The following is a 27,083-nucleotide window of genomic DNA, read 5'->3' as shown; positions in this document are numbered from 1 at the left end:
AAATTAAGGAGGGTTATTGAGACGATTATAGCCAATGTATGACAAGCTATTAGAACCAGAGCCACTTTAAACGCTAACATAATGACAAGGCACTATGAGAATCACCACCGTGCAAGAAGCGGGAATTTTTAATAGGCGCTACGCACTAAGCCACATAAATATTTCATTTTCAAAGTCTGGAAGCACTTGCTACGCCATAAAATTACCAGAATGAATGTAGATACATAATCTTTTAGCCCCCCCCCCCCCCAAAAAAAAAAAAAAAACGTAACATCATGGACACTGTAAGCTTTACTAGAAAAGTCTTATTGCATACACTGGTCAGTATATGACCCACTGGGATCAGATTGTACGTGACTCTTGAAGCACGCATATAGTTTTATTGCTGCTTCCAGTATATGATACGGAATATTTAGAAGTAGACTAACGCATAAAAGCTATTTCATAATGCTCAAACTAACCAGAATGCTTGTTTTCTCATCACATTTACTAACCGTCGGGTATAGAGTGACAGTCAGGGACCGCCATTGTAGTATTAGATCATCTGAGTGGAGATTATTATTTTGTTAAAGAACAAATACGAGATTGGATGAGCCTGGCAGCCATTCGTGAGCACCTACAAAGCTAAATGAGCATGGTACCTTTGTTTGGGTATAGCTACAACACTGACGTAGCGTGGTCCATACCTAATATGGAACAGGAATGTCGGCACACAGTATTGGTCATAGCGTTAAGCACTTGACATCGCAGTTGCCGGGTTGGAACTTTGAAAAGATTTTCATGCAATTGAGCATATCCTAGACTAAATATCTAAATATACTCGGAGGCGGCTTGACGTGACGCCGAGCAGGGTCAATTCAAATTGTCCACCGCCATCTTTGACCCAACCGAAGTCGATTGTTGCTTGCGCCACGGTAAATTTTTTGCTACAACGAATACGTCTTGTTTCTTCTTTGCTGCCACTAATACCTATAGTAAACGTTATCATACTCTGCTCCCCACCAGCTGCCCCGCCACTTTCTCACCCAGCGTGTCTTTATTTAAGAATTCTTAATTAGATCACCAACACGCAATCCTGGTTACTCTCTTCGTTAATTTAGTAATCTTATATATTTCCGGTTTTCACCAGTAATAATAGGAATAATTGTATTCTCGAACGTCGCCCGGCTAGGCTTTACGCTCAGTGCAACCTCATCCCAGATAGTACAAGTTTTGTCATTGAGAGCTTTAGCTTCGTCAATTAATGCCAATGGCATTGCATCAAAGGCTGTCGGTAACTGTGGAGAAGAACAAGAAAAATTGGCGATGTTACTCATCATGAAATGACCACAATGTAGCAACTGCTAAAACTAAAGCTGATTCAATTTGTAAATTCAGATTATTACTTCGTCTTCGCGCTAAAACTATGAGAGGCCAGTAGAGACAGGAATGCCCCTCAGCTAATCTAGAAATAGATAGAAACTATTTGAGACATATTATTTTATATCTCTTAATAAATTATTGCCGAATTTCGCAATATATCCGGTTATTCTATATCTAAAATTAAAGCTTCCCTCCTACACCTACAGGTACCCACCTTTTGGGTACCGGCTCACATAGAACCTCACTCCGTTTGACTAGCTATCAAACAAAACGACCTCGAATATATTACTTCAAGCCCCCTCTGGGGTATTTGGGATGATGGCAACAGCTGCCGCTACCCCAATTCCCTAGGACAAGTCACCTCTCACCGCTGCTCCCGGGCTGGCAGCTACTGACACCTCTTAAAGGAAGGCCACTCTTTCTATCCCAGGGAAAGGCGAGAGTGTCACTCTGGCCTTAACTCCTAAGAAGAAACGCCGTCACGGAGACTATATTACAGACGGCATGCCGACCCTTAGCCTTGCGGGAAGCGGCCTCAAAACTGCGACGATAAACTTAACGAGAGGCCTCGAGACCTTTCTCTTTAGCGGCGTTAAGGAAGCCACTGCTATTAACCTGATTAAAAAATAAAATTATTACACTTAAATTAATAGCAGAAATTAATAATTTGAAAATTAAAAAAGCATGCATATGGAAGAGTTTCCTTATACACGGCGTGTCTAAAATATATACTAATCAGGGAGACCCTAGACACGTGCTGCTATTTTATTTCCTTTTAAGAAGAAGTTAAGAGCGGCTTTAGGTTTTTTAACTCTTCTGCCCCAGCAGAACTCTGAGTTTAAAAACCTAGAATCCTTTAGTACACATGCTGCCTTGGTTTCTATAACCCTAGAAACTGCACTAGGATAGAGAGGTGCCTTAAGTGCGGCAAGCCCTTAGACAAGTACGAGGAGACTGCAGTGAATTGTCCCTCCCCCTTATAGTATGCTAACTGTAACAGGCCTTACAGGGCTGACTTACTCAAGTGCCTGGCCAGATTAACTGTTAAAGACGGAGAAAAAGTTCACTTTACAAAGTCATAGCTCAAGGCCATCTGTGAACTAGGCTAACAAGAATATACGAAGCTTAACCCGCTTAAACCTGCCCTTACCCTGGCGACGGGGAAGACTGGTGCTATACCTATGGACCTGGTAACAGCTAGACCCGGCCCCAGAGTCCGCTTCCCCCCCCCGGGGATAACATCCGCCACGCCTTAGACTAAAACGCCCCCCGCTAAAGTCATGATTAAAGTCGAATTAGACAATGACTCTGACATGGAGTCCCTTGCCCTTTTTGCAGTACATGTGGCCGGCTTGGACAAAGGCGATGAAGCTGATGTTGAAGACATGGAAGCGGACGCGGACCTATGAGTGATAGGCCCCGCCGCAGCTGCTGGAGAAATACTGGCCTTAAAATCTTTTAAGTAAATGTGGGAAGGAGCGGCCCCTGGCAGGACGTTGCCCTCTCACTTGCCTGGAAAGGTGGCTACGACATAGTGCTCATCTAGGAGCCCTACGTGGAGTAGGATAAAGTTGTGAATAAAAGACAGACTAAGAATTACCCTGGATATTAAGTATACAATCCCTTAAATGACTAGAGGGACGCCAGACCCTTAGTTTTTATATTTATTAGAATATCCCTTAACCTTATAAGTAAATAACTTTTATTACCCGGGTTAAAAAACAGATATGTCTGCTAGACTAAAGTCTGCGGCTACACTGTTATTAATATATACCGCAGAGCTTTAAAAGACACCACTACAGAGACTCTTATTAAATGGGGACGGCCCCCCCCCTGCATTATTATTACAGGGGACTTTAATGTAACCTACTGGTTATGGTAACCGGGGAAGAAACTAGACACAGCGGGTAATAGAATAGCAGAATGGGCGGATAAGTATAACCTCCTCCCCTCCCTTGTGGATTCCCTTACAAGGGGGTCAGGGAAGTGTATTGACCTCGTTTTCTCTAACTGCCTAGTCTCCTTCAGAGTAGACTATAACCTTAACTCGGGATCAGACCACTATATAGTTATTACTACGCTACTGGAACTAGTATGCGCTACCCCCGGAGCAGGTAAAAAGTATCTACCCTTTAAAAATTAGGAAGACTTTAGCTAGCTTATAAACTCTTTTACGTGGACTTTCCCTATAATTAACCTAGACAAACCTTTAAAAAATAACCTAGACACCTGCACACTAGCCCTGTAAATACTGTTTAAGGATGTCCTTAGCGCGACAGGAAAGACAAGATATTAGAACGGATACATTGCCCCCTGGTGGATTAAAGAATGCAAGCAAGCCTATAATGCTCTTAGGAAGTAAATAGATAGGTCACCTGACTATGTAATTGCTAAAAAGCATCTTAAATATATGGTTAGACAGGCTAAGAGAGCCCACTGGGATAAGATTATAAAAGACGCTAGTGCAGAGAAGAATATATAGGTATTGGCTAAGTGGTGTAAAGCCATGGACCGCTTCCAGCCCCCTGCTGATAGACAGGAACAATAGCATCTCCGACCCCTTAGAAAGGGCGATGTACCTCAGGGACAAGCTTCTGAAAAGAAAAACCATAGAAGAGGATATCCCGGACCCCTGGGCCAGAGACCTACCCCTAGACAAGAAGATTAAATGGAACACAGAAGTTACGGAGGAGGAGGCTAAGAAAGCCACCACAGGGTTAGGAAACACTACCCCGGGGGTAGACAGAATATCAGTCGCCCTTTTACAATTTGCATGGCTAGCAGTAGGCAGTTATATTATAGACCTGTTTAGAGGGTGCTTTAGAGTAAGCTACCACCCGCGCCTGTTCAGAAGCGCGGAGGTTATTATTATCCCTAAGCTAGGCAAACCTGAAAAAGCATATACTACACATAAAAGATACAGGCCGATTTCCCTGCTCTTATGCATTAGTAAAGGATTGGAAAGACTCCTGGCCCGGAGGGTCTCTTTACTAGCCCTAGAATACAAGAAGCTCCCGGAGTAATACTTTGGAGCTCTCCTTAAAAGGGCCGCCTTAGACCTGGTGGCCTGCCTAGTACATGATATTGAAGCTGCCCTTGCGAGAGGCCTTGTTGCCACTCTGCTTACCCTTGATATAGCCGGGGCCTTTGACATCGTCATGTGCAATAGACTGATTTTCAGACTTAGGAGACAGGGCTGGCCCCTGCTGTTTATTCTCTGGGTAGACTCCTTTATGAGCGGGCGCGAGGCCTAGGTTTGGTGCGGATTTGGTCTCCTGCTCCAAGCAATTGGGCTGGAATGCGAAGCCCTACAAGGCTCCCCCATCTCCCCTATTATTTCCATGCTTTACTTCTGCCCTATCCTCTGGCTTAATGACCCTAACACTAGATTTGGCTACGCGGATGATATAGGACTCCTAGTAATAGGCAAAGACACTTGAGAAACTACTAGGATGCTATAATGGGAACTAGAGGACACACTTAGATGGGGACGACAAAACGCAGTGTCTTTTAACCCGGACAAAGCCGAGCTGGTCCACTTCTATCACACTAGAGAGAAATACAGCGACTTTATAGACTTTGAAGGACGAGCCATCACCCCTCAGGAATCAGTTAGATAGCTGGGCGTGTACTTAGACCCCAGGCTCTTATTTAAAAAACACGTTGATGTCATGACAGGCAAGGCGCTTAAGGCGGCCAATTTCTTGAGGTCCCTTAACAAGACAAGAAAAGGCTCCCCCCTTGACGCGGTAGTAATGGCCGCCAAGGCCTGCGTTATCCCGGTGGCCCTTTACAGGCTTGACGCCTGGTGGCCGGGGAGAACAAGACAGTGCAGGACAGACCCCACGAGAACTACGGATACAGGGGTCGACGGTCTGGCGGATAAGATTGACAAAGTCTTCAGAACTGCAGCCAGGGCGGTGGTCCCGGTGTGGAAAACCACGAACCTCTCCGTCATTTACAGAGAATCAGGCTTCCCCAGGGCTACCTTGGCCCTGGCGCAGGCGAGACTGAGAATTAAAACCAGATTTGCGTGCCTTAATAGACATCATCCTATAAGCAGAAGAGCGGACAGGAAGATCACGGGGGCGACAATAACCCAGCTCTAACAGACTATGTCAATTGCAGGCCGCGTAACCAGGCCCTCTCTCTTCACATATAATAATGGCGCGGTACTCCCCGGCCCGGATTTTCGCGGGTTTATAAAGGAAGAGGCTGTGGAAAAACATCTCGAACTGCTGGACAACCTCCCCACCTCCACCCTTGTCATGTATTCGGACGGATCGCAAGACGAGATCGGAAACACAGGATAGGGGGCGGTCGCCTTCCACAAAGCGCACGCTACAAAAGCAAGTGGAAGACTCCCTAACGCAGAAGTCTACAATACGGAAGCGGTAGGAGCTTTTGAAGGGCTTAAGCTTGGAAGAGAACAGATCCGCGTGGACCCGAGCATTAAAGAACTCATCCTATTCCTAGACAACACTTCAGTAGTGGATGGCATCCTCGGAGCCACCCCCGCCTCCTTACAAGCTGCCTACATGGGACTCAGAAAAATCGCTAAAAACCTCCTACCGGACGTTGCGACCCGAGTGGCCTGGGTACCCGGCCACAAGGACGTGTACAGAAACGAGGTCGCGGACGCACTTGCAAAAGAAGGGTCAGAGCTTCCCACACCACAAACTAGAAATGCTACAATAACCCACATCAAAAGATAAGCCAGGAGCCAGAGGAAGTTACTCCAGGAGCTAGACTGGGACAACAACCAACCCTCGTACTACAAACAATAGCGCGTCGACGCCCCCCCTAAACCCCCTGAGCTATAACTGCCAAGACTGATCCTTCACAGGCTACTAGCGGAAAGATCGGGGCACGGCGACTTCGTAGAATACCATGAGAGATTCGGACATGGCTCAAAGCCCGTCTGCAAATGCGGCGAGCCCAAGACACAAGGCCATTTTGTCGAGTGCAGAATAGTCAAACCCTTCCTTCCAGAAGTCCCAGAAAAAGACGAACTAGCAGGCTACACCCCCCTCACCTACCTACTAGGGCCAAATGGCTACAAAGATTTTCAGAAACTAGTGGAGGAAACTAGCCCCTACGGCGCTCCCCCCCAAGATACAGATTGACACTACACTTTCCTTTATTCCGATTAACACGTAGCAAACGCAGGGTCTAAACCAGCGGCTCCTACCGTCCTATTGCCCAGATGCGGCTTCATGTAACTAGCTTACTTAGTGGACGTTAATAATAAAACAAACAAAACAAATATATCTAAAATTAGTAGTGCTCACATTTGACTCTACTTTCACGCCTATATACATTAGGGATCAGCACTCTTTATCCGCCCTTATCTGTCTGTTTCTGAGAAAGGCAATACCCAATGGGCTAGTATATAGCATGTGATTTCTTCATGTTATTAGGTTAACATTTTGCTATCCCACTATAGAATAAAAGAGCAATATATAAGTGGAGATGTTTTTTTAAATGTAAAGCATATATAATTGTAGCGTTCTAGACCGTGATTGACTGCGCCTTTAATTTGCTATTTTCTGCATATTGGTTTATCAACCGGCAAAAACTTGCCGAGCCGGTCTTTAGCTGCCTTTCCTTGCATATACATATTAACATTTTGCATAAAGCCGATGCATCTCTCTCCGAAAATAGAAAACTTTCACCTATCTACATACAGTTAATGCATCTGTCTTAGGAGTATTAAATACTACGTCATCCCACGCACGTTAGAGCGGCAATAGTAACGCATCCTACGGTGGCTCAGACTTGCCGACTAATGTTAGGTAGACCAATTCTTAAAAATAGTAACAGTTCATGATACCTATACAAAGCAATTATTTATAAAAGAAACGAGCCCTTAACCAGAGAAAGGTAATAAACTACAAGCACAAACATCCATTCACTCTAGTACTGCATCACTAAATCATACTCTTAACTACAGCTTCTCACTTCTCACTTCCGAAGACCACCTTTTAATAAGGTATGCAAGAGAGCTCGTCTTAGGGTTGGGGTGCATCCATATAAGGTGCAATAATTGATCAATATTCTCAGCTTTTCGATATTTATATAATATTACAATCATGTATTCCTCATATGTTCTCGCCGCTGTCTTTGCCCTCTCTGCTATAAGCTCTGCTGTACCTCTCGTCGCTCGTCAAAACCCAATTATCTGCACTACCGCCGCTGGCACAACATCTAACACTCAAGCTACCATTGCTATCGAAGCATTCTTCGGTACAACTTGGGGTCAAGGCCAGCAGACATTCCAGGTCAATCCTTCAGGTTACCGGCTCACCGTAGAGGGCGCAACAATTGGCGTTGGCGTCACTCAGGCTGGTACTGGGGAGAGTCTAGACATCGGCGTCCCAAACTTGATTAACTACTGGAACGCTATTAATGCCCAATGCTCGGCACAGACTGGAGGAGCCGCGTCTGGCTACGTTGTCCTATCTGAGGACAGTAATTATGCCGCATATATTAACTAGGTGGGATTTGGGTGTCTGTCAGGTGACAAAGGAGCTGGGATGCAACTAGCTAGACATTGGCTATCATCCTCCAAGCTCAAACAGATATTCCATGCCGTGCTGACGAACTTTACATCTTCAGCCGAGGATAAAAGAAAGAAGATCTGACGTAACTGGCTAGAAGCTAATTGCCACAAAGGAAGAAGGTATAAAAGAAAAGGATTTTCCTTTAAGGAAAAAGGGAAGGGCAGAGATAAATATAGTCCTTTGATAATACCTAGCAGCTATTCAGCAACAAAGACGCACCTAGCCCCACTTGATCCTCTATCACTCTTCTTGCAGCAGCCCGACCGTGACAGTCACTTTCCTGCCCGATAATCCTACTATACCAAAGGTTTGCTGTAATCTGTCAAATTATATATTTTTTATCCATGTGCCTTGAAATATCTTTAAATTATATACTTTTTATTTATTTTTTATTTTAATAAAATACTTAATATTAATTTAATTAGTATAATAAATACCTGGGTATAATAATTAAAATATTAGAAAAGTTATTTAAATAGTTTTATTTTATTAAAATAATAAAAAAATTTTATAATAAAATTATATATTAATAAAAATATATTTGAAAATAATATAATTAAGTAGTAAAATCTAATAATAGAATTAAATTAAACTGTAAAAATAAAGTTACTGGTTATTATTTTAAGTGAAAATATTTTTATATATTTTCTAGTTAAAAGAATTCTTTTATATTAAGCTTTTTTAATTAAATATATTATAACATAGCTTCTTATATATTAATATAAGGTAGTATTCTAATTGTGACATATTGTTCCCACGTTCTTGTTATATTATTATAGGGTAAGCAGATTCCCAGGGACAGATATGTATATTTATACTAGCAGATGAGATAAGGTAGGTAATTGAGCGTTTAAGCATATCACTTAGTTAGGGATAAGATATTACTTGTATCCAATACTATTATATTATTAACAACTAACTATTTAAGCTATACTAATAAATGTAATAAACATTCTTATATAATACGTCGTTTTCTTAGGGAGCGCTGTTGCCCATTGCTCTAGTAGACTAAGGAGCGCTTGCGTATGTTGCTCTAATATTAAGGAGCGCTCTGGCTCGTCGCTTCTCCTGTAATTAGTTAGTTGTGCCGTAGTTTCTCCGGGGTATATACTGATGTTATAGTTATAAGAGATCGGTTCGTAACACTAATAAATAAGCTTGAAATCTGGGTTTGTATTAGCAGATAAGTTATGTTAATCTTACAAGTAATAATTATGATATATATTACTAGCATGTAAAAATAAAAGAGTATTTTACTTTTAATTTTATATTAACAACTAGCTGGCTGGCATTCTTCTTATTTGCTCTGGAAAAGTCTTGATGTTACAGGGATTGAGTATAATAGTCGACTAAACTGATTGGTGGCTTGAGTAACCCTAACCAGGTGACTAGGTTAGCTGATATTGAGCCAGTTCTGTCCCGCACGCTAGGCTCTCCCGCAGTTATATCGCCTTCTTAACTTTTCTTCTCTATTACCTGACAGGGGTATAAATGAACGTCTTCAGTTTCGTTGTTTCATGAAATAAAATATGGATATAATTGTAAAAGCAGAGAGTAATAGTACAGGGTACTGCGGCAGTTATATGAAATAAATATAAGTAATAAATTAATAAAGAAAGAAAGAAAGAAAGGAAGAAAGAAAGAATTAGTGATTAAAATTTAGGGACTGCTTATCCGGTATCCAAGCAGGCTTATTTGGTATCCAAATAAAGAGGGTCTCGTGTGGCTTTGTGTGGCAGAACGCCGATTCCGGCGTTCTTATACAAATTAGGCTAGAAGGAAGGGAATAAGAATGAATTAACAAGAAATACTAATCGACAGCTACAATAATGCATTCCTGAGTGTTTTTTATGTCTTCTTGTTCAGCTTGATCCGTTTTTTCAGCTTCATCCAACGCCTGATCCATTTGATCTTCGAATTCGGCGTTGATCTCGTCAACCCACTCATCTTCATAGTCCTCAAGCCGCTGCCTTGTGCGTTGGTATGACCTCTGCATCTCAGTGCCGGGCTCATACGTATCACATAGACCGACGACCCGAAGACCAGCTGCTGTTGTTGAAATCGAAGGCATCACAGCGCCCCCGGCTGATGATCTTGATATCATTTTAGCCGGCGCAGATGAAGGAGGCGGCGACATCGGGAAACTAGTAAGCATTTTTGACCGTCAGCCACAACGTCCCGCTTTTTTGGATACCAAATAAGCCTGCTTGGATACCGGATAAGCAGTCCCAAAATTTAGGAGGTATTGAATTTATAGTTCATATCTGAGGAGAATTATTAGCCTTGTTATTGTTATAAGCATGTACCGTGGTCGATATAATATTATAAATAAGTATAAGTAGGGCTGTAAATTAGCTACTAAAAATGAAATGAAAACTAATTTTGTTATTTTTCGATTTGTTAGTAGGTTGAATAAAATGAAATAATTTCTTTTTTTCAGTTTTTCGTTACCGATATTCCTGAATACTAATGAAAAACGAAAAACTACTAACTACTTTTATAACCCTGGGTATAAGTGAGTAAGGCTTCTTTTATAGACGCTACTAGCAAATACTCTAAATTCACTGCTTTTTTAAAACATGCGTAGCCAATTTCTCGGGAATTGTCATTTATAAATGTAATTAGCTTATAATATTAGATAACTAGACTAAGCACTCCCATGTAACAGTACGGGACATATGATTTATGCCGCTGGAGAATTGGCCTGATCAAAATATAGAAAGGGCACTTCCAGTTCTTTTTTCTTTTCTTTTCTTTTCTTTTTTTGCAGTACCCTGATCTAAAAGGCTAACAGGATTAGGATTAGTGGACTTTAGTAATCTTAGTGTTAGCTTGTTGCTAGCTTTGACTGAAAAGTCAGAGGCATTTTCTACCAGTTGCAGCTTGGCACAGTCAGCAATTCATTTTATCCTGTATATTACCGATGAAAGCAACTACAAACCCTTTTCCTTTTTCTTTTTTCTTTGAGACAGGCGAAATTAAAAAAAAATTGGCAATGGCTTGTTTAAATTGCCGTCGCTTAAAGGTTAGATGCATTTTCACTAGTATTGAACCTAATCGCTGCGATCGATGCGTAAGATTCAATAGATCTTGCTACTTTAAGCCTCGGCGCAGCCGTTACGGCGAGAATGTTGAAGTCCCATTCAGGTATGTAAACAGCCAAATCTGATCTCTAATATGTACGATTCAGTAAAAAAGGGACCATTTTAACACTAATACAATATAGGGGAAACAGCTTAGTTGACCCAAGTTCGAAAGAGTCCGTCGCCCAGCCTGCCTCGCAAAATTCGAAGACGTCTCAAAATTCAACAACACCGTTAAATACAGCAAACATAGCAATAAAATTGTCACCCGAGGTACTGCCATGCCAATCAAGTGCAGAACAGTACCCACGCTATTCACCCAAATTTTCTCCTATTTCTCACCCTGAACGGCAACCAGAGGATCGCATCGAAATTGGGCTCAGCTTTACCCGATTGGGAAATAATTCTCAATTACGAGCTGACCCAATATATCTCAATCTTATCGATTTGGCATCCGCACAACAGTTGATATCGAAGTATTTTCGACATTTTGAATATAATGTAGGGTTCCTTGATCCTAATTTGTATACTTTTAGCTATATTAGGTCGTCTTCAAGCTTTCTTTTTACCACATTGCTATCCATTTCAGCTCGGATTTTCCGGCGGGATTTATATCCACCTTTAAAAGATCATGGTGAACTCTTGCTTGGTAGAGTGTTGGCTTCGTGTCATGATGCGGTAGAGAATATTTGGGCTATCATATGCATGCATTACTGGAAAGAAGCTGGTGATGAGCGCGGCTATACCCTTATTGATTTTGCTATGCGATTGGCTGCCTTGAAAAAGGAGGATTTGTATCGTCCACAGGAACATCAGCTTCCAGAATCAGAATCAGAAAAGTTGCAATATCGGCAACTAAGAGACCAGGAAAGATTATCAATGAACCTAAGCAGCCTTGATAGGCAGTAAGCATATTATCCAGAAACAGCAGCTGAGTTATAGATCTAACTTCTGAACTAGACTTTGTTTCTTTTCAGATCGCCTACCTGCTGGATTCTCAGGTTCATCTCGACGTCTCTCAAGAGTAGAGCTCCAGAGAAATAGCCTTTATACATACGGATACGGCGATACGCGTGCTACTTCACTTCTGGAGCTTAGGGATATTGCTGGACCGATATATGATTTCATATCTAATAGAAAAGGAACTTCCCATACCGAAAACGACCAACAAGAATTAAAGAGTTTCGAAATAAGTATAGAGGCATTCAATTCTAAAATCACCCAATGGTGCCGATATTGGTCTCCGATTTTTGGAAGCTGTGAGTAATACATCCTATAAATTTCTGGTACGTTGAATATAGAAGCTGAAGGAGTATCGTTAACCGCTCCTAGTTCAAAATTCTACTACTAGTCTGGAACCACAAGTTGCTATATATGGCAATCATATGAGGGCATATTTCAATTCAGTTTACTGGAGCCAACTTCATGCCTCGTCAATTGGATACGCCAGTGTATCCGCTAAAGATAATGCCATGCTAGCTTGCTGTACTAGCAGTCTTTGTGTACTACAAGCCATTACAGAGATTGGGAAAGCCGATAGCCTGTATTATTTTTGGGATTCTGCTCATCTTATGGCAGCTAACTCAGCTATACTGCTCTTAAAAGTCTTACGAGCCAACAAAGAATTGTGCAACACATTTTCTAACCAGGCATACTGTATTCTTCAGAATCTTGCGCCTTTGTACACGGCAGCAGCCACCACATTACGATCCCGAAATGTGGAATCCAATGCACGCAAACCTCCATCAGGGCATGTGGTCGAGGCTGAAGCAAAGTTTATGGAAATAATCCTTTCGCGATTCGTGACTGAAATATTTGTATCGTCGCCGTACAATTTGACAACGCTAGAAGCTGTCAGCACCCTCGCAGATTACCAGCCAGGTCTTCCTCAATCGCTATCACAGCCCACGGCAAATGAAAGAACAGAGGATGCAAATGTTTCCTCCCTGGTAGATGAGGATGTGTTAAAAGGCATAGATGAGATGCTTTCGACTGGCACGTGGCCTTTGACATTTCCAACAGACAATGCAACAATGACACAAGAAGAAAGCATGGAGTGGATTTTTAATTTACTTATGGATGAACAGAACGAATATTTACCCAATGAAGTCTAGACTCTAGAGTATATTATTTTGGAATGCCGGTACTAAGGTGGAATATAACGAAAAATAAGATTTGAGTATTTTATTCGTCTAATATTGTGCAATTATTTATCTGTGGCCGCGCATAGAGTTAATCCTACCTGCTACTTGTACCACCATAGCACTCCATCGTGGCGAGCACGACTTACTCACTACTCGAGTTAAATCGAAGTTGCTTGGCAACTTCAAAGCATTGGCAGACTCCTTTCTGGAATGGCTTAGTTCCTAGCTACCTTGTAAATTCCAAGAGATTAGCAATCTTATGTCCGATACTACCGGATATATCCATGGAGGATTTGGGATGACACCGACATGTACATAGTCAAGTCAGAAGTTCTAGCGGAGAAATGATACCAGCGACGGAGGTGTTTTTTTTGCTGATCGCGAGTTGTGTCGGCACGGGTTGCTTATGTCAGGAACGCCGTGAGAAGATCAACTAACCCGTCAATTCACTAGCGTAAAATAGAGCTACAGCATAGAGTGTCTTTGATTGCCTCTCTATAGGTATATATAGGTAGCTGCATCCTAAGATATTATTTGATATTATTACTATTTCCATAGTTATTCTCATAACTCTAATTCGAAAAAAGAAAAAAATCTACTCGCAGAAAACCCTCCTGGGCACGAAATCATTGCCGATTTTCAACTCCGTTTCGCGTACAGTCTTCAAGTGTACCCCAAAACCACCGCAATGTTTATTACACGGATTTTATCGCGTGCAGAAAATAAACCGTATCACACGGAGTATCTTCAAAAAGATGATGATAAACCATACCTAGATGAAAGTGGTTTCCTAGATTTCAAGCCACAAGATATCGAAAATCCTCGAAACTGGTCCACGATTCGGCGTTTCTGTATTACTTTTTGCTCTATTATTTTGGTAATGAATGCAACATTTGCATCAAGCGCTCCAAGCGGCTGTCTTGAGTCAATAGCAGAGGAGTTTAGTGTCTCTCTCATAGTGGCGGGATTAACAGTTACGCTCTTCCTGCTAGGCTGTTGCGCTGGGCCTCTTATCTTCGCGCCTTTAAGCGAACTATATGGTCGTCGGTGGATATTTTACCTCAGCTTTACAGTCTACGTTGTCTCAACTTTTCTTTGTGCTTTTGCCCCAAATTTTGCATCATTGCTGGTAGGCAGATTTTTGACTGGCACCTTTGTTTCGGGAACACTCAGCAACACACCAGGTGTCATCACTGACCTTTGGGATCCTATCCAACGAGGAAATGCCATGACTCTTTACTCGGCTGTAGTTTGGATAGGTCCGGCGCTTGGGCCTGTTATCGCTGGATTTCTGCAGCTGAAAAGAAATTGGCGATGGATATTTTATGTTCTTTTGTGGCTAGGTGGCGTTTCATGGGCATTAATGATAACTATTCCAGAGACTCATGCTCCTACAATTCTTTCCAACAAAGCCAGGCGACTTCGGAAAATATCCGAGCATAAAGATGTTAGATCTCAGGCAGAGCTCGAGAATCGATCAGTATTAACCACGTTCAAAATTGCTCTGTCTCGGCCATGGATTATATTATTTGATCCGATCTCGTTTCTTTGCGCCTTGTACATGGCTGTGGTGTATGCTCTCCTTTTCATGCTATTTAGCATATATCCCATCGTCTTTCAAGAGAAACGCGGGTGGAATTCTGGAGTAGGGGAGCTGCCACTGCTGGGAACAATTATTGGAGCTACTATTGGGGCCATTATTGCCCTGTCAGATGCGTCCCAGCGCAACGGAAGGATTCAGAAGGGCACGCTCCGATTGGAAGATATAGAACCCGAAGATCGACTACCGCTAGCGATGGTAGGCGGAATCGGATTCTCCGTCACCATGTTTTGGTTTGCATGGACATCTGAATATAAGTAAGTCAATACTTATTTAAATTTTAGCTTACGAGTACTAATGTTAACATAGTTCTATTCATTGGATTGTACCCACTCTTGCCGGGGTGTTTTTGTCAGCATCAATGAGTCTCATTTTTGTCGGCTACATAAACTATCTTGTGGACACATATCTTATGTACGCTGCTTCTGCTATTGCAGCCAACACTATTGCGCGATGTGCAAGCGGTGCTTCAGCTCCATTGTTTACCAACCAAATGTTCAAAGACCTTGGCGTAGGTGGTGGCGGTAGTTTAATTGGTGGAGTTGCTGCTATTCTTGCTATTATCCCCTTTATGTTTTATCGTTACGGAAAGCAAATTAGAGCGCGCAGTAAATTTGCATCTGCTAGTATCAAGAATAGCAAGATATAAACTATAGAAATATTACAATGATTATTGCCGTTGTACATGAGTATACCATAAATAAGTCAATATAATAATTATCTTGTATATACCTTGGTTTGATGCCCAGAACATCATGTAGAAATTCTCCATCGCATATGCGATCCCCGGAGCAATTCTATGCATATAAATATTTGAAATATAAAGAAGAGGTTGCATTAGTTTATAGAATTCCGGGTTAATAATATGGTATAAAATGGAATGAGTAAAAGTCAAAAAGTACATTAGACTGTATTTAACCGCTGCACCTCCCTTTCTCCCAACCTATTATTCCCTCCGCTAGGCTTTTTGACACATATATAGATTATCAGAGACCATTAGAGCCACCGGTCGAGGTAGAGGCTTTTAAACCTCAAACTCCGTGGTCTCCATCATTATTATCTCCTTGAAGATAAAATAGCGGACTGCCATACTTCTCACATCCATGCCAGTGCTTGAAGCAGAGGCTTAATTGAGCCACTAGGAGAACCGCTAATATTTTGGAGGAAGGCACCAAACCCATTTCTAATGGCGCTCTCTTGGTAAACGAAGTTTTCTTTATTGTTCTACCAACGATTACGGCCGATTGAGTTTGTATTTCGAATGGCGGTGATTGCTGATGGGATCACATCTTCTGGGAGTCGCAGCCAGAGCGGCGTCGCTGGACCATCACTATACTCATTAATAATGGGCTCATAAACTAATCGCCGCTTTCCACCTGTAGAACCGGCCGTGTAGATGTCATCAATGGCTTTTCCTTGCATGCGCTCCATAACACTCTGGTATTGGCTGCTCGTAATATCGACAGTAACGTCATGTTTCGTCCAGTAGTGGCCATTCGCCCGATTAGGATCCATATAGTAGCGAGTGATATGCGGGTCAGACATATTTCCTGAGGGCCGGTTAATGTCACAACAACTAAGTATCGTTTACTATTGCCCTCAGTCTTAGCAAATAGTGTGCCAGCTATGGTGATCTTCTGGGACGACTCAGTTGCTGGATCGAAGGGTGCCGTGGTCCATGTGAGGCGAGATACCCAGGATGTGTCATTTCGTGGATGGCCAAGTGATATAAATAGAGGGACGGCTTAACCGGTATCCAAAAAAGTAGAATTTCCGCTGCTTGAAGTTAACACACGCGTAATTATGAACTCTAAGGAGGTAACTTGAAGTATATATAACTTAACTTGCCCTTTATTATATATACCTGTACCACTAATTCCAATCATTACCTAACTTTAACTTAACCACTAACTCTAGCTTACTTACTAAATATACACTATAATTAAGTTAATAAGCGCTGTATTTGAATATATAAGTATTGTATTTTAGTAAATAAGTGCTGTAGTTTAGTGAATAAGTGCTGTAAATTAGTGGAGTAGTGCTATAGTTTAACAGATAAGTGCTATAATTTAGCACTTAAATTAACACCTATTTATATTATAGTGGATATTATAATAGTTGAAGTTATAATACTTTATTATACAAGCCCCCTGCTATTTTAGATGCCAAATAAGTCTGCTTGGATACCGGTTAAGCTGTCCCTAAACAGATGGTCATTGTCATCGATGGTGGCGACCATCATGAGGTTGATGCTCCCATATGCGGCACTTTGACAAACATCAAACGTGCGTACCACAACCTCCGACTATTGACCTGGGAATTGGGATTTAAGAGCAGCATTTGATAGGTCATGGACTTGCCAGCCAGTGTGCGAAGCTCCGCTTTGTTTCTCAATAACATGAAAGATGCCTGATGAATCGACAGCAAAGAGCAGGGAGTGGCCATCAGTGCTCTGTAGAGTCTCGAACTTATCCTTTGGAGAGATAATCTTACCCTGGATATAATCCTGCATTAATTCTGTAGACACCGTCAGCATGCTTACAGTACCAGTTTTTGGGGGAGTAGGGGGAAGACCCAGTCTTCCCGCGGCTGGCTGATCAGTTGAACCAGCATAAGGGTCAGCTCTGGGTCGTTCAGATGGGCTAATCTGACTCAAGAAGATGGGCTAATGTTACTGTAGAAGATCATGTTGTGGATTTTATATAACAAGAACATAGACATGATTTTCTAAAAGCATAGGTATTTATAGTCTAACATCAAGAATGATACAATAATTAAGAATTAAAAAGAAAAATACAAACAAAAATAAAAACATTTCTGCTTTATAATCGCGTGTTCAGCTCCCCTCTTTTTTCTTTTTTTTTGTTTCTCGCGCATAAGCTGTGGCTATTGTCAATATAGCTGAAGTCCAGAATTATAGACAATTGTCACCCAATTGCAGCAGTGTTAAGTAGCCTAACTTATTCTAAGCGGGGTAAGTATAAATCCCAAGTCCAGTTATTATCTGACTGGTATTACAATTTGTATTATAGCAAATAAAGGGTTGCGTATACCCCGGGAGCTGCAGCGCTAGCCCTCGTTTTCAGCTAGCATCTTCAACGCAAACTTTCCCTGATAAAATTGCGGGGTATATATTTTAGAGATGCGTTATCAAACACCCCTCCCTCATTATCAGGCTCCCAAAATACAGAGAATGATACTTATAAGGTTTCTTTAAGTACTTAGGTATTTTAATAACGTATACCACTAATCCGAACCACTAACGTTTAACTTAACTACTAACACCTAACCACTAACCACATAAAATACAACGCTTGTACTATAATAAAGTACTTTAAAGTATATTCTACTTCGAGTTTTACTAATATTATGTGTACACTTGACTGTGAATAGTAAACCTTTAACTGTAAGTAGTAAACACCCGTTTTTCTGGAAGCCTGATAATGTAGGGGGGGATCTTGATAACATGTCCCTATATCTAATTATTATTTAATACTTTATTCATGATAGAGGATCTTTGGGGTTGGAGCTCTCGCATCGATAACAGATTGAACCATCATCTCATACTTTGATAAGCCCTAAATAATAACGAGTCCTATTATTCACATAACACATATTTAATAATCATATAACATTTTAATCTCTAGCTAGCAAAAATATAATATTCTTTTACAAAACCTACTTTTATTTAAGTATTTAATAGTGCATATTAAGCTACCCTACTATAAACCCTTATAACCCTCTATAACTTAAGCTCTATAATAACAAATAAATATATCCCGCTAACTCCAACCGCTAACCACTGACTTTAACCACTAACCACTAACTACTGAACATAACCTAACCTATTTTAACATTATAGCAAATATGTGATATATTATAGAGGATAAGTGCTGTGATATAGTAAATAAGTGCTATAATATAGTGGATAGGTGCTGTAATATAGTGGGCAAGTTTTATAATATAGCGGCTGAGTGCTATAATATATCCCTGTAATATCCCCTGTAAAAAAGCTATATACTGTATATTTACTAACTTATTTAAGACTAGTGCTTATAAAATATTGTGCGATTATTGAATATGTGTTGTGCGAATAATAGGACTTATAACAACCTGCACTTTTCAAAAACCAACCTACAACTAAACCTTATTGAAAAGAGCTTAATCTTATTTAATGGATTTTCTTTCATGTAAATACATAGTAAAAATACCTAAGGCATACTAGCCATCTTTCTTCTGTAAAATTTATCAAGAGATTTTTTTCGCCCTTTATCTTGTTGCCTGTGATACCTGCCGCATTTGCTAGAGCTCATAATAGCGCCTACTACAGTGCCCGCTACAGCGCCCATAGCGCACTACAGCAAGCAGCTCATACATGTATACTACTAACTAGCTACTGGTCTCTGGAAATATTAACTTTCTTGTATCTGGTGGTCTGCACTGGAAGCAATTATACCGGAAGCGATCGCACTGATGATTTTAGGTAAATAGGGCAATCCAGCAAAACTTAGTAAAAGATTTATTTGAAATAGCTTTACAAGGCAAAATACATTAAAATTGGCCTATTTTAAATGGGGTTTAGTTATACGTCGATTTTAAAAAGTGTACGCCGCTATTTAAGGGTTCTACCTTAATGGTAACTTTGGGCCTTTCTTTTGGCTTAACAAATCGCTCAGCTAAGTTTCCAAGAATAGTTTTAGGAACCACATAGCTGCTGTAGAAGCCTAACGAGTCGTTTCTGTTAACACAGCTGCTGTCAGTATCCGCCATGAGATCTCGGGGAGAAAAGGAGAATCGCTCTTCTGCCTCGCTATGAGCATACCTCCACACAGCTACTATAAGCTTAACCCTCTCGGCGGTGCTTACGCAAGAGCTCTGTCACGATATCCATTTGCGCTTGCTCGGTCTCGGCGGAGACATAGTCGTCTTCAGAGTCAAGATTGTATATAAGACTATGGCAGACTCCAAGTAGGATTTCCAGAGCAGATGCTTTCGCATATCGAGGCACATAGTTTATCTAGATGTAGTAATTGACTGCATAGATGTACATTGTTAAGTTAATTTTTCGTCCCCAATTTGGGTCTTAACTCGACTTTTGAAGAAAATGACGACTAGCTATGGCCTCTGCCCGAATATATATAATGTTGCTATCGTCAATGGCATGTTAGATTACCTCCTTAACCGCCCACACATTCTTAGCAGACTCAGGCTCTAGGGCTGGCCCTGTCTTGATAGTCTGGTAACGTGAAAAGCTGGAGTGCGTAGTATCTAGATCTTCACCTCACTGCGAGCCCGCGGCATAATAGGCATCATCCAGGAGGATGAGCATGACTAGTAAAAAGAATAAATGAAGATGTGTGACGACTACAAAAACGCGTTTGTCACTATTCCAGCGGCAACTGGAGCGGAAGATGAAGTGGGTTTCCTTAATGTGAAATCCAGTCCCTTCTGTGGCAGGCAACTCCGTGCCTATTTGTGAACACCCTGTAGCTGCAGAGAGTGACATAGTAGAATGGGTGTGTGTGTGACACACTGCGAGCACTCAGGCATGTACAGAGAGCTCAGCATGTAATTCATGTGGGCAGCTCTCCTGTTACAACTCACGATTACACATCAACCACGAACTGTTGTCGTTTCAGGAACTCGACTAGTTCAAGTTGAGTCCAATAAAGACAGGCTCTCATATTTAGTTGTTCACAAAAAAATCCAAGCCATTCAGAGTGACCGACAAAGGCGTCCATAGCTTATGAGGCGTGCTGTGGGAGGTCCACCATATCAATGGAGTTCGATGGAAGGAAGTCAACGCAAAGCCAAGATGGAGTCTGTATGCAGCGCCAACGAGTACCAAAATGGATCTGGGCCAGTATAGCCATTATCTATCACCATATATTTGAAGAACCTATGAGTTGTTGTGAAGAGAGTACTAAACGTGGTTTACAGAGATTGTTGACACTCTCAATGTAAATATCTTAGGAGCGATAACAAATGGAGTCCTTCATATAAGGGGACAATGATCAAACCTGTTGTTAAATTGGAAAACGACCGCCGGTTTCACTCAATATCATTCAGCACCTGGTAAAGGGAGACATCGTACAAGTGTGACGCGAGAGAGACGAGATTGAAATGATGAACGATGGACTTTTAGAAATTGTATGCCAAAGAGACGGAACCAGGGCGTTAATTTGATTCGATCTGAGTGCCAGCCGGAAATGGAGTAACCGGTTAACTTGTCATTGGAGCATCTGAAGCGGAATACGCCTAATATATACAGCCCCAACTACGGGCATACGAGGATATACTGAATCAGACAACTTACATGATAATACTGGGGCCGTGTACAAAGCCATGGACATGTTTTCACGATGAATTTAAAGAGAAATCAATAGAAGTTTAGTTGTTTCGGCAGAACAAGGAGTACTGAAGCCCACTGAGTACAAGTAATATAGAAACTATTAATTAACATTATTACTAACTATAGCATAGCCTTTAGTTTTCACTTTATACCTTAGAGAGACAGACACGAGGATTATTTGACAGAAAAAGAAGTTAAATTCGGTTTATTATTTTAATAATATATGAAATGAACTTTAATTATCCCACCTGATCTAGGTTTGTTCCATTTGTCAAAATGTAGTCCTATAACAGTTAATTATTAGTTAAAATTGGGTACTTGGAATAAGATAACTAACTTTAATGAATCCAGGTAAAATAGGACCAAGATAACGCGTAGTAAATGAGTTAGCCCCTCTCCATGTGTTACGAGTAGCACCGCTGAGGATATCTTGAACAGTCTGTTCTGCATAGACGCTGGGATCTGTCTGGTTCGGATGAGCCACGCCTTGGTTCATTTTCTCTAAGTAAATCTCAGCTGGTAGATAAAAAGAGTCCTGTGGGAGTTTTATATTTAGAATGTTCTTGCTTATGTTGGTCCTAATACTGCCGGTGACCACATTAAGGACTCTTATGTTAAGTGGACTCAGCTCAAAATGTAAGGTTTCGAACAGGCTATGTCCAGCGGCCTTGGATGCACTATAAACACCTGTTGAGTTTGTTCAGTGAACTACACAGGTATGGGTATGGGCTACATGTATCTCACCAGAGAACGGAGGGTGAAGGTATCCATTGATGGACCCAATATTTACCACTGTGCCCTTAGCCTCTATGAGAAGCGGTGCGAATGCTTTAACCATGCGAAAGACACCCCAGAAGTTCACCTCAAACATAGCCTTGGCGCTTTCTATATCCTGGTCTAATGTAGGCATATGAAGAGACTGGCCAGAATTATTGACCAGGTAGTCCAGCTTCCCCGCGGTGTGAGCTCTAACCTCTGCAACTGCGGCGTCAATGTCCGATGGCGAGGTTACGTCGAGAGGGATCAGGGTTATATTTGGAAGATCCTTTAGACCATCCATCTTTGAGACAGTCCGAGCAGTAGCAAAAACTGTCAGGCTGCACTTCTGAAATTGTTCTGCTAGGGCGTACCCTATACCGCCTGCGCTGCAACCGGTCACAAGGACGCTCTTCTTGGCCATATTCGACGCTTTTCTTGTTTAAAAATATATTTGCACAAGGATAGTGCTGCAAAAAGAGATGGAATTGCAAAGTAGGGTGTCAGTGCCTTGAGTACATATATTTATATTTGGGTAAGGCTTAACCTTTAACCACATTCCCGCGACTTTATATAGGTACTTACAAAATGCAATAACTCATGTGCTCAAAGTAGCGGCGGTGCCTCAATGAGGTTTAGCTTGTCAGCAACTCGCAGATTCTCATACGTATTTAAATCAATCATGCCCCAGCGGTGGAGCTTTATGTGGATCTCTCTGTTCCTTCCTCGATAATGAGATACCCGTTTTAATGAAGCGGTTATCTTACGTGCGAAGCCAAACGATTCTATGGCCAAATTGGATGTGTTCCAGGCTGCTCTAAACCAAGGCGATCTGTTTTCTGCTCTGGCCACTGCAGCTAGGTTCTGTCGCTCTGATTTATATCAATCAGCTAACTATTATTTTCTGGCTGTTTTGAGTTGACCATCTTGGGGACAGTCCCGATATCCGAAGCATCCGTTTCATTGGCTGTACCAGCTTTTTCTGATGTGCTACGGATGGATCGTCTTATGCCTTATTTAGCATAAAAAGAGATCGATTTTTGGCGGAGGTAAAAACTGCTCATTTTAAGGTCTACTTAGATATCTTGACTTTATACTCAGACTATATGTAGATTGTCGATCAAGAGGATGATTGGACTGGACTTACTGATCCAGCTGCTCGAAGAAAACTGCAAAACAAGCTAAACCAGAGAGCACGAAGTAGGTCTCATTGTTACCATAGCCTCTGTGGTGGCCGCACTGAATAACTAAACATAATCACTAGGACGACGACAAGGACCAGACAAATTAACACCCCTACGGTCCAAGATTGCCGATGTTCAGCAAGGTCACCAAATAACCAAGATTACATCATATAAACTAGCTATAAGCGCCATTGAGTCGACAAATCAAGGTCGGAGTATTCCTTTTTGGGAAAAAGACCTTTACATTACCATTCCTAGACGAAATGGCACAGAATTCAGTTTTCCTCTGTCTATAGATCACCTAATCCATCTAGTCCAATTTAACGTGTATCGAGCCCTCCTAGCCAACATGCAGATTCTCTGCATGAAGCGCATTTTCGACTGCAGCACAAATCTAGAGGAAGAAGAATCAAAATTTATCTGCTTAAGACCACTGCCTTCTGCAGTTCCTCCTCAGCTCGAACCTACGGCATTACAACTTTGCACCCATCATTCCCCATGGATAGATTTGGTCCCTCTTCCTGCTCTACGCGATTTATTTATTCGCACGCAGGATACCTTTGATACATGTGAGTTGTACATTGATGTACTTGGATCGATCGGAAACAAATCTCTGCAGAAGGATGGTTTGCCCTATGTTTCTCAGTATTCCTTTCGGCCTAGTAGCAGCCGGACGGGCGTTATTGTTTGGGGTGATCCTTGGTCTGTGGGTTCTTGGGAGATGGAAGATGGATTTATACAGAAATGGGGATGGATGATCCGTGATAGCTGCCATGAGCTACTCCTGTCAACAAACAGGTGGCGTAAGTTAAGAGGGGAGGATCCAGTGAGATGGGGACGGGCAGTTTATCAAATGGACTTTTGATAATTTCTTATGGGCTAACCTTTTTAGATATAATAATATTTATAAAATTTATGAAAATACTTGTTAGATACATACCTAGTAATAGTAATAAATAAACAAGAAAGTGCTTTATATTATTCAATCAGCAAGTATAGCACGCCGTATTTTATACGGTATGTTATTTAATAATAAGTATAGGTATTACTATTCGTGCAGTATACTTCTGCTGTTCAGGCAGTATCCAGCTTAATCGAGTATAGCATAAGTATATGTGTAAAAGTTTATTTAAACTTTTATAACTTAAAAAATCTACAAAAATTTCCAAAAATATTTATATTTATATAAAAGATAAATTATAACATTTAAAAAAATATTTTTAATTCTTTATTATTGTATATATAAAAATTCTAAATTTAAACTACTTATAATTGTAACAGGACTTATAAGGCCTGTAAGGCAGACCCTTATAAGCTGTTATAGAGGGAATACTAGTATAGGTTGCTAGTATTGCGAATCTTTTTGGTTATTGGCGCAGTGGTGTACCCTCTCACACTGTTACAATAATTTTAAATTAATTTATATATAATATTAGAATTTTAATAATATTTTAAAAAATAAATGAGAATAGTTTAAACATTTTTCTTTAATAGAAGGAGTATATATATATATATATATTGTTACGACCTGGTTCCCCGTAACAGTTGAATCCATTATAATAGCTGGTTCCGTTACAGTAATTGCTACAATAGTGATTATTGGCCTAATCTTTTGCCCTGTTTGGCTTAATGGTATAACGGATCGTTACATATATTTAAACTTAGTAAATAGTAGTAATTTCAAGAAAAAAAATATAAGTACTCAAAGTACTGCCCGAATAGTAAATATATACTACCCGAATAGCAATACTCATAATAATTCCTGTTAAACAAGGGTAGTATTACTCCAGATGCCGTTTGATCCGTAAATAACAACCAGTTGTCGGTGAATCAAGGGTTAAAACCTGATGACCCCTCTGAAACAGGGGTTATAAGGTAGTTAGATTTATTTATGAAATAAGAACGGAATATTTCTTCTCAAATAATTTTTCATTCTTAAACTAATAGCAAAAGAAGCTATTAACCAAAATCCTTAATGGGGAAAGAGACTCTGCATTAAGTTTGCCTCATTTATGTCATCAGCTCATATTGAATAAGAGGAAGACTTGTCCTGACAATGAGAGCAATTTTAAATTATACAGGGCTGGAGTATTTAGTTTGACCTCTCTTTTCAATAGTTTACTTGAATTGGAGTGGGTTGATATTTTGCTGATATTTTGTGTGTTTCCTTTATCTGGTGATTTGTATCGAATCAAGAGACTTTTTTTTTAACCAAGTGAATGAATTACGCCATCCGTAAGAGCTGAGGTTAGGGTTGTTAATTGACTACAGATGGGCTCAAAGAATGGATATAAAGTCACACTGCGAGACACCATGGAAAAAGTAATCTGAAGATCATCTGCACTGACAAAGGTGCAAACTGATTCTCAGTGCGCTAAAGTAACTACTGCACTTCTGACCCTTGAAATATAGCATTAAACATAATGAGTTTTTTTTTTTTTCCAAAATAGGGCTAGAATGATAGTGCTGCTTGCAGCATACAACACTACAGCTGTGCGCACGACCAAGCCTGCAACTTCGCTCACCAATGACACTCTAACGGTGAATACTACTACAATTGGACCTAATGCAGCAGCATTCGCCAATTCCCTAAAAATTACGACTTTGTACAACATTAAGACTCCGGAATAAGCATTTGCACAATACCCCGGGAGAGCTACCACATTTGGCTGCTTCTGAAAAAGAGACAAATCTCGTAGGCAGCGCAGCATCAGAACATGTTTCGGCATATTATGTGCATAAAGCCGCCATGGCTGGCATCGAATGCCATAATGAAACATACCAAATGTTAAGTCATGGACGCTTCCTTGGGGCTAATTACACGCAGGGTTTAAAATATGGCCATGTCTATGGAAATATCACTGCGAAGAGTGGCTCGTGTGTAACTAAAGGCATGCGAAAAATTAGTAGCAGCAGCCAAAAGCGATGGTTTAGTGCTCTTTTTGCCTATGCGGCTCTTTGGTTTTCGGGAATATCATTCGCCGGCCAATTCTTCAATGCAGCGTGTCAAATTACCAATCAGTTTAACCAACACGCTGTAGGACGGCCTGTTTGTATTGGAGCCAGCATCTTAACAGCGATGGGTGGTGGATCGAATCTTTGGCAGGCTTGGATACTGCTCAAACGGCTGTTACGCAGCAACCTTCATTTAATTCTTATCAAGTGTACCAACAAGGAAGTGGATATAAAATGGAATTGCAGGGAATTACTGATCGCAGTACCGATGATTCACCTGATTTTGACTATGTTCCATGGTTATGAGAACAGGAACTTGACATGGGCGGAATTTTACGGAGCTAATATTACCTAATCAGTCTCCTACTATTACGATGGATCGCATGGTGGCATAGCCATGCCAGTGCAATTCTTTCATTAGCAACACCCAACAAACGCCAGTCTTATGACGACTCATGTGGTAATTGATCTTACTAGAAAGTCTATCCGTAAGCACGAGATACTGTTAAGAAAGCGTCAGAATCCCAATGACCCTAATACTTGGTGCAATGGAGGACCAGCAGTTGCAGAGTTTGGACCCCATCCAACGATATACCGCTTGGAATGTACAATACTGCGATGAGGATGACAACGGAGGAGAATCCGCAGATGGTGGTGCCGGATCATTATACTATGGCTTTGACGCATACACACCAAATGAAAATTCAGCCTTGGGATGGGACATGGGTCTTGATGATGCGGCAGACCAGCAAGGGTTTCAGGAAGCATATGACTCAACTTATGAGCAAATTTTCTGGGAATCAGATTTGGGACTCGTGTGTCTGTATGGAGGAAAATGAACCGTGCACTAATACTGGATCACTTCAGTATTCTTGGGATAACACCTATAATGGATATTCGGAGTGCTGGAATGCTAACTGTGATGGTGGAGGAAATTAAAAAGTTGCATAAGCCGCTAATTATTAGTATAACTGCTAGGTAATTAGTAGTATAACAATAGCTATAAGCATTAGTACGTCAAATGCATTTGATTTATGAGACTGTGGTGAGAAAGACTATACACGATACAGGACTTTATCCTGCC

At 41.0% G+C, this 27,083-nt stretch overlaps 8 protein-coding genes across 8 annotated transcripts; 5 read left to right on the top strand and 3 right to left on the bottom strand.

The window, feature by feature from the left end:
- Positions 1-7,227: 7,227 nt before the first annotated feature.
- Positions 7,228-8,365, top strand: GGI43DRAFT_63 (uncharacterized protein). Its single transcript, XM_083210094.1, has 2 exons — positions 7,228-7,245; positions 7,316-8,365. The coding sequence occupies exon 2, from the start codon at positions 7,455-7,457 to the stop codon at positions 7,857-7,859; it is 405 nt and encodes a 134-aa protein (XP_083065619.1). The 5' UTR covers positions 7,228-7,245; positions 7,316-7,454; the 3' UTR covers positions 7,860-8,365.
- Positions 8,366-9,735: 1,370 nt separating this feature from the next.
- Positions 9,736-10,062, bottom strand: GGI43DRAFT_378044 (uncharacterized protein; the record flags this gene model as incomplete). Its single annotated transcript, XM_083202639.1, has 1 exon — positions 9,736-10,062. The coding sequence occupies one exon, from the start codon at positions 10,060-10,062 to the stop codon at positions 9,736-9,738; it is 327 nt and encodes a 108-aa protein (XP_083065618.1).
- A 645-nt stretch (positions 10,063-10,707) lies between these two features.
- GGI43DRAFT_46 (uncharacterized protein) lies at positions 10,708-13,211 on the top strand. Its single transcript, XM_083209860.1, has 4 exons — positions 10,708-11,072; positions 11,152-11,913; positions 11,969-12,267; positions 12,341-13,211. The coding sequence occupies exons 1-4, from the start codon at positions 10,849-10,851 to the stop codon at positions 13,120-13,122; spliced, it is 2,067 nt and encodes a 688-aa protein (XP_083065617.1). The 5' UTR covers positions 10,708-10,848; the 3' UTR covers positions 13,123-13,211.
- Positions 13,212-13,840: 629 nt separating this feature from the next.
- GGI43DRAFT_426833 (MFS transporter) lies at positions 13,841-15,401 on the top strand (the record flags this gene model as incomplete). Its single annotated transcript, XM_083208731.1, has 2 exons — positions 13,841-15,009; positions 15,062-15,401. The coding sequence occupies 2 exons, from the start codon at positions 13,841-13,843 to the stop codon at positions 15,399-15,401; spliced, it is 1,509 nt and encodes a 502-aa protein (XP_083065616.1).
- Positions 15,402-15,976: 575 nt separating this feature from the next.
- Positions 15,977-16,297, bottom strand: GGI43DRAFT_426832 (uncharacterized protein; the record flags this gene model as incomplete). Its single annotated transcript, XM_083208730.1, has 1 exon — positions 15,977-16,297. The coding sequence occupies one exon, from the start codon at positions 16,295-16,297 to the stop codon at positions 15,977-15,979; it is 321 nt and encodes a 106-aa protein (XP_083065615.1).
- Positions 16,298-21,293: 4,996 nt separating this feature from the next.
- On the bottom strand, positions 21,294-22,371 carry GGI43DRAFT_389188 (SDR family oxidoreductase). The gene is made up of 3 exons (XM_083204154.1): positions 21,849-22,371; positions 21,442-21,791; positions 21,294-21,388 (listed from the first exon to the last, which is right to left on the bottom strand). The coding sequence occupies exons 1-3, from the start codon at positions 22,282-22,284 to the stop codon at positions 21,344-21,346; spliced, it is 831 nt and encodes a 276-aa protein (XP_083065614.1). The 5' UTR covers positions 22,285-22,371; the 3' UTR covers positions 21,294-21,343.
- A 780-nt stretch (positions 22,372-23,151) lies between these two features.
- Positions 23,152-23,969, top strand: GGI43DRAFT_32 (uncharacterized protein). Its single transcript, XM_083201838.1, has one exon. The coding sequence runs from the start codon at positions 23,394-23,396 to the stop codon at positions 23,907-23,909; it is 516 nt and encodes a 171-aa protein (XP_083065613.1). The 5' UTR covers positions 23,152-23,393; the 3' UTR covers positions 23,910-23,969.
- A 1,623-nt stretch (positions 23,970-25,592) lies between these two features.
- GGI43DRAFT_389185 (uncharacterized protein) lies at positions 25,593-27,034 on the top strand. The gene has a single exon (XM_083204153.1). The coding sequence runs from the start codon at positions 25,794-25,796 to the stop codon at positions 26,352-26,354; it is 561 nt and encodes a 186-aa protein (XP_083065612.1). The 5' UTR covers positions 25,593-25,793; the 3' UTR covers positions 26,355-27,034.
- Positions 27,035-27,083: the final 49 nt, after the last annotated feature.

Source organism: Trichoderma evansii, assembly GCF_050947405.1.
Source record: "Trichoderma evansii strain SZMC 28006 chromosome Unknown GGI43scaffold_1, whole genome shotgun sequence".
NCBI classification, from domain to species: Eukaryota; Fungi; Ascomycota; class Sordariomycetes; order Hypocreales; family Hypocreaceae; genus Trichoderma; species Trichoderma evansii.
Note: the sequence above shows the minus strand (reverse complement) of the source record. Positions and strands in the feature narration are given on the sequence as shown.

Excerpts from the sequence above, each read along its gene's own strand:
- GGI43DRAFT_389188 (XM_083204154.1), bottom strand. The coding sequence starts at position 22,284 with ATGGCCAAGAAGAGCGTCCTTGTGACCGGTTGCAGCGCAGGCGGTATA. Across the intron at positions 21,792-21,848 it reads CCTTCACCCTCCGTTCTCTG|GTGTTTATAGTGCATCCAAG; the intron begins GTGAGATACATG and ends CAAACTCAACAG. Across the intron at positions 21,389-21,441 it reads TTTTACCTGGATTCATTAAA|GACTACATTTTGACAAATGG; the intron begins GTTAGTTATCTT and ends TAACTGTTATAG.
- GGI43DRAFT_32 (XM_083201838.1), top strand. The coding sequence starts at position 23,394 with ATGCAGATTCTCTGCATGAAGCGCATTTTCGACTGCAGCACAAATCTA.
- GGI43DRAFT_46 (XM_083209860.1), top strand. The coding sequence starts at position 10,849 with ATGAAAGCAACTACAAACCCTTTTCCTTTTTCTTTTTTCTTTGAGACA. Across the intron at positions 11,914-11,968 it reads CTAAGCAGCCTTGATAGGCA|ACTTTGTTTCTTTTCAGATC; the intron begins GTAAGCATATTA and ends CTTCTGAACTAG. Across the intron at positions 12,268-12,340 it reads GTCTCCGATTTTTGGAAGCT|TTCAAAATTCTACTACTAGT; the intron begins GTGAGTAATACA and ends AACCGCTCCTAG.
- GGI43DRAFT_63 (XM_083210094.1), top strand. The coding sequence starts at position 7,455 with ATGTATTCCTCATATGTTCTCGCCGCTGTCTTTGCCCTCTCTGCTATA.
- GGI43DRAFT_389185 (XM_083204153.1), top strand. The coding sequence starts at position 25,794 with ATGGCTGGCATCGAATGCCATAATGAAACATACCAAATGTTAAGTCAT.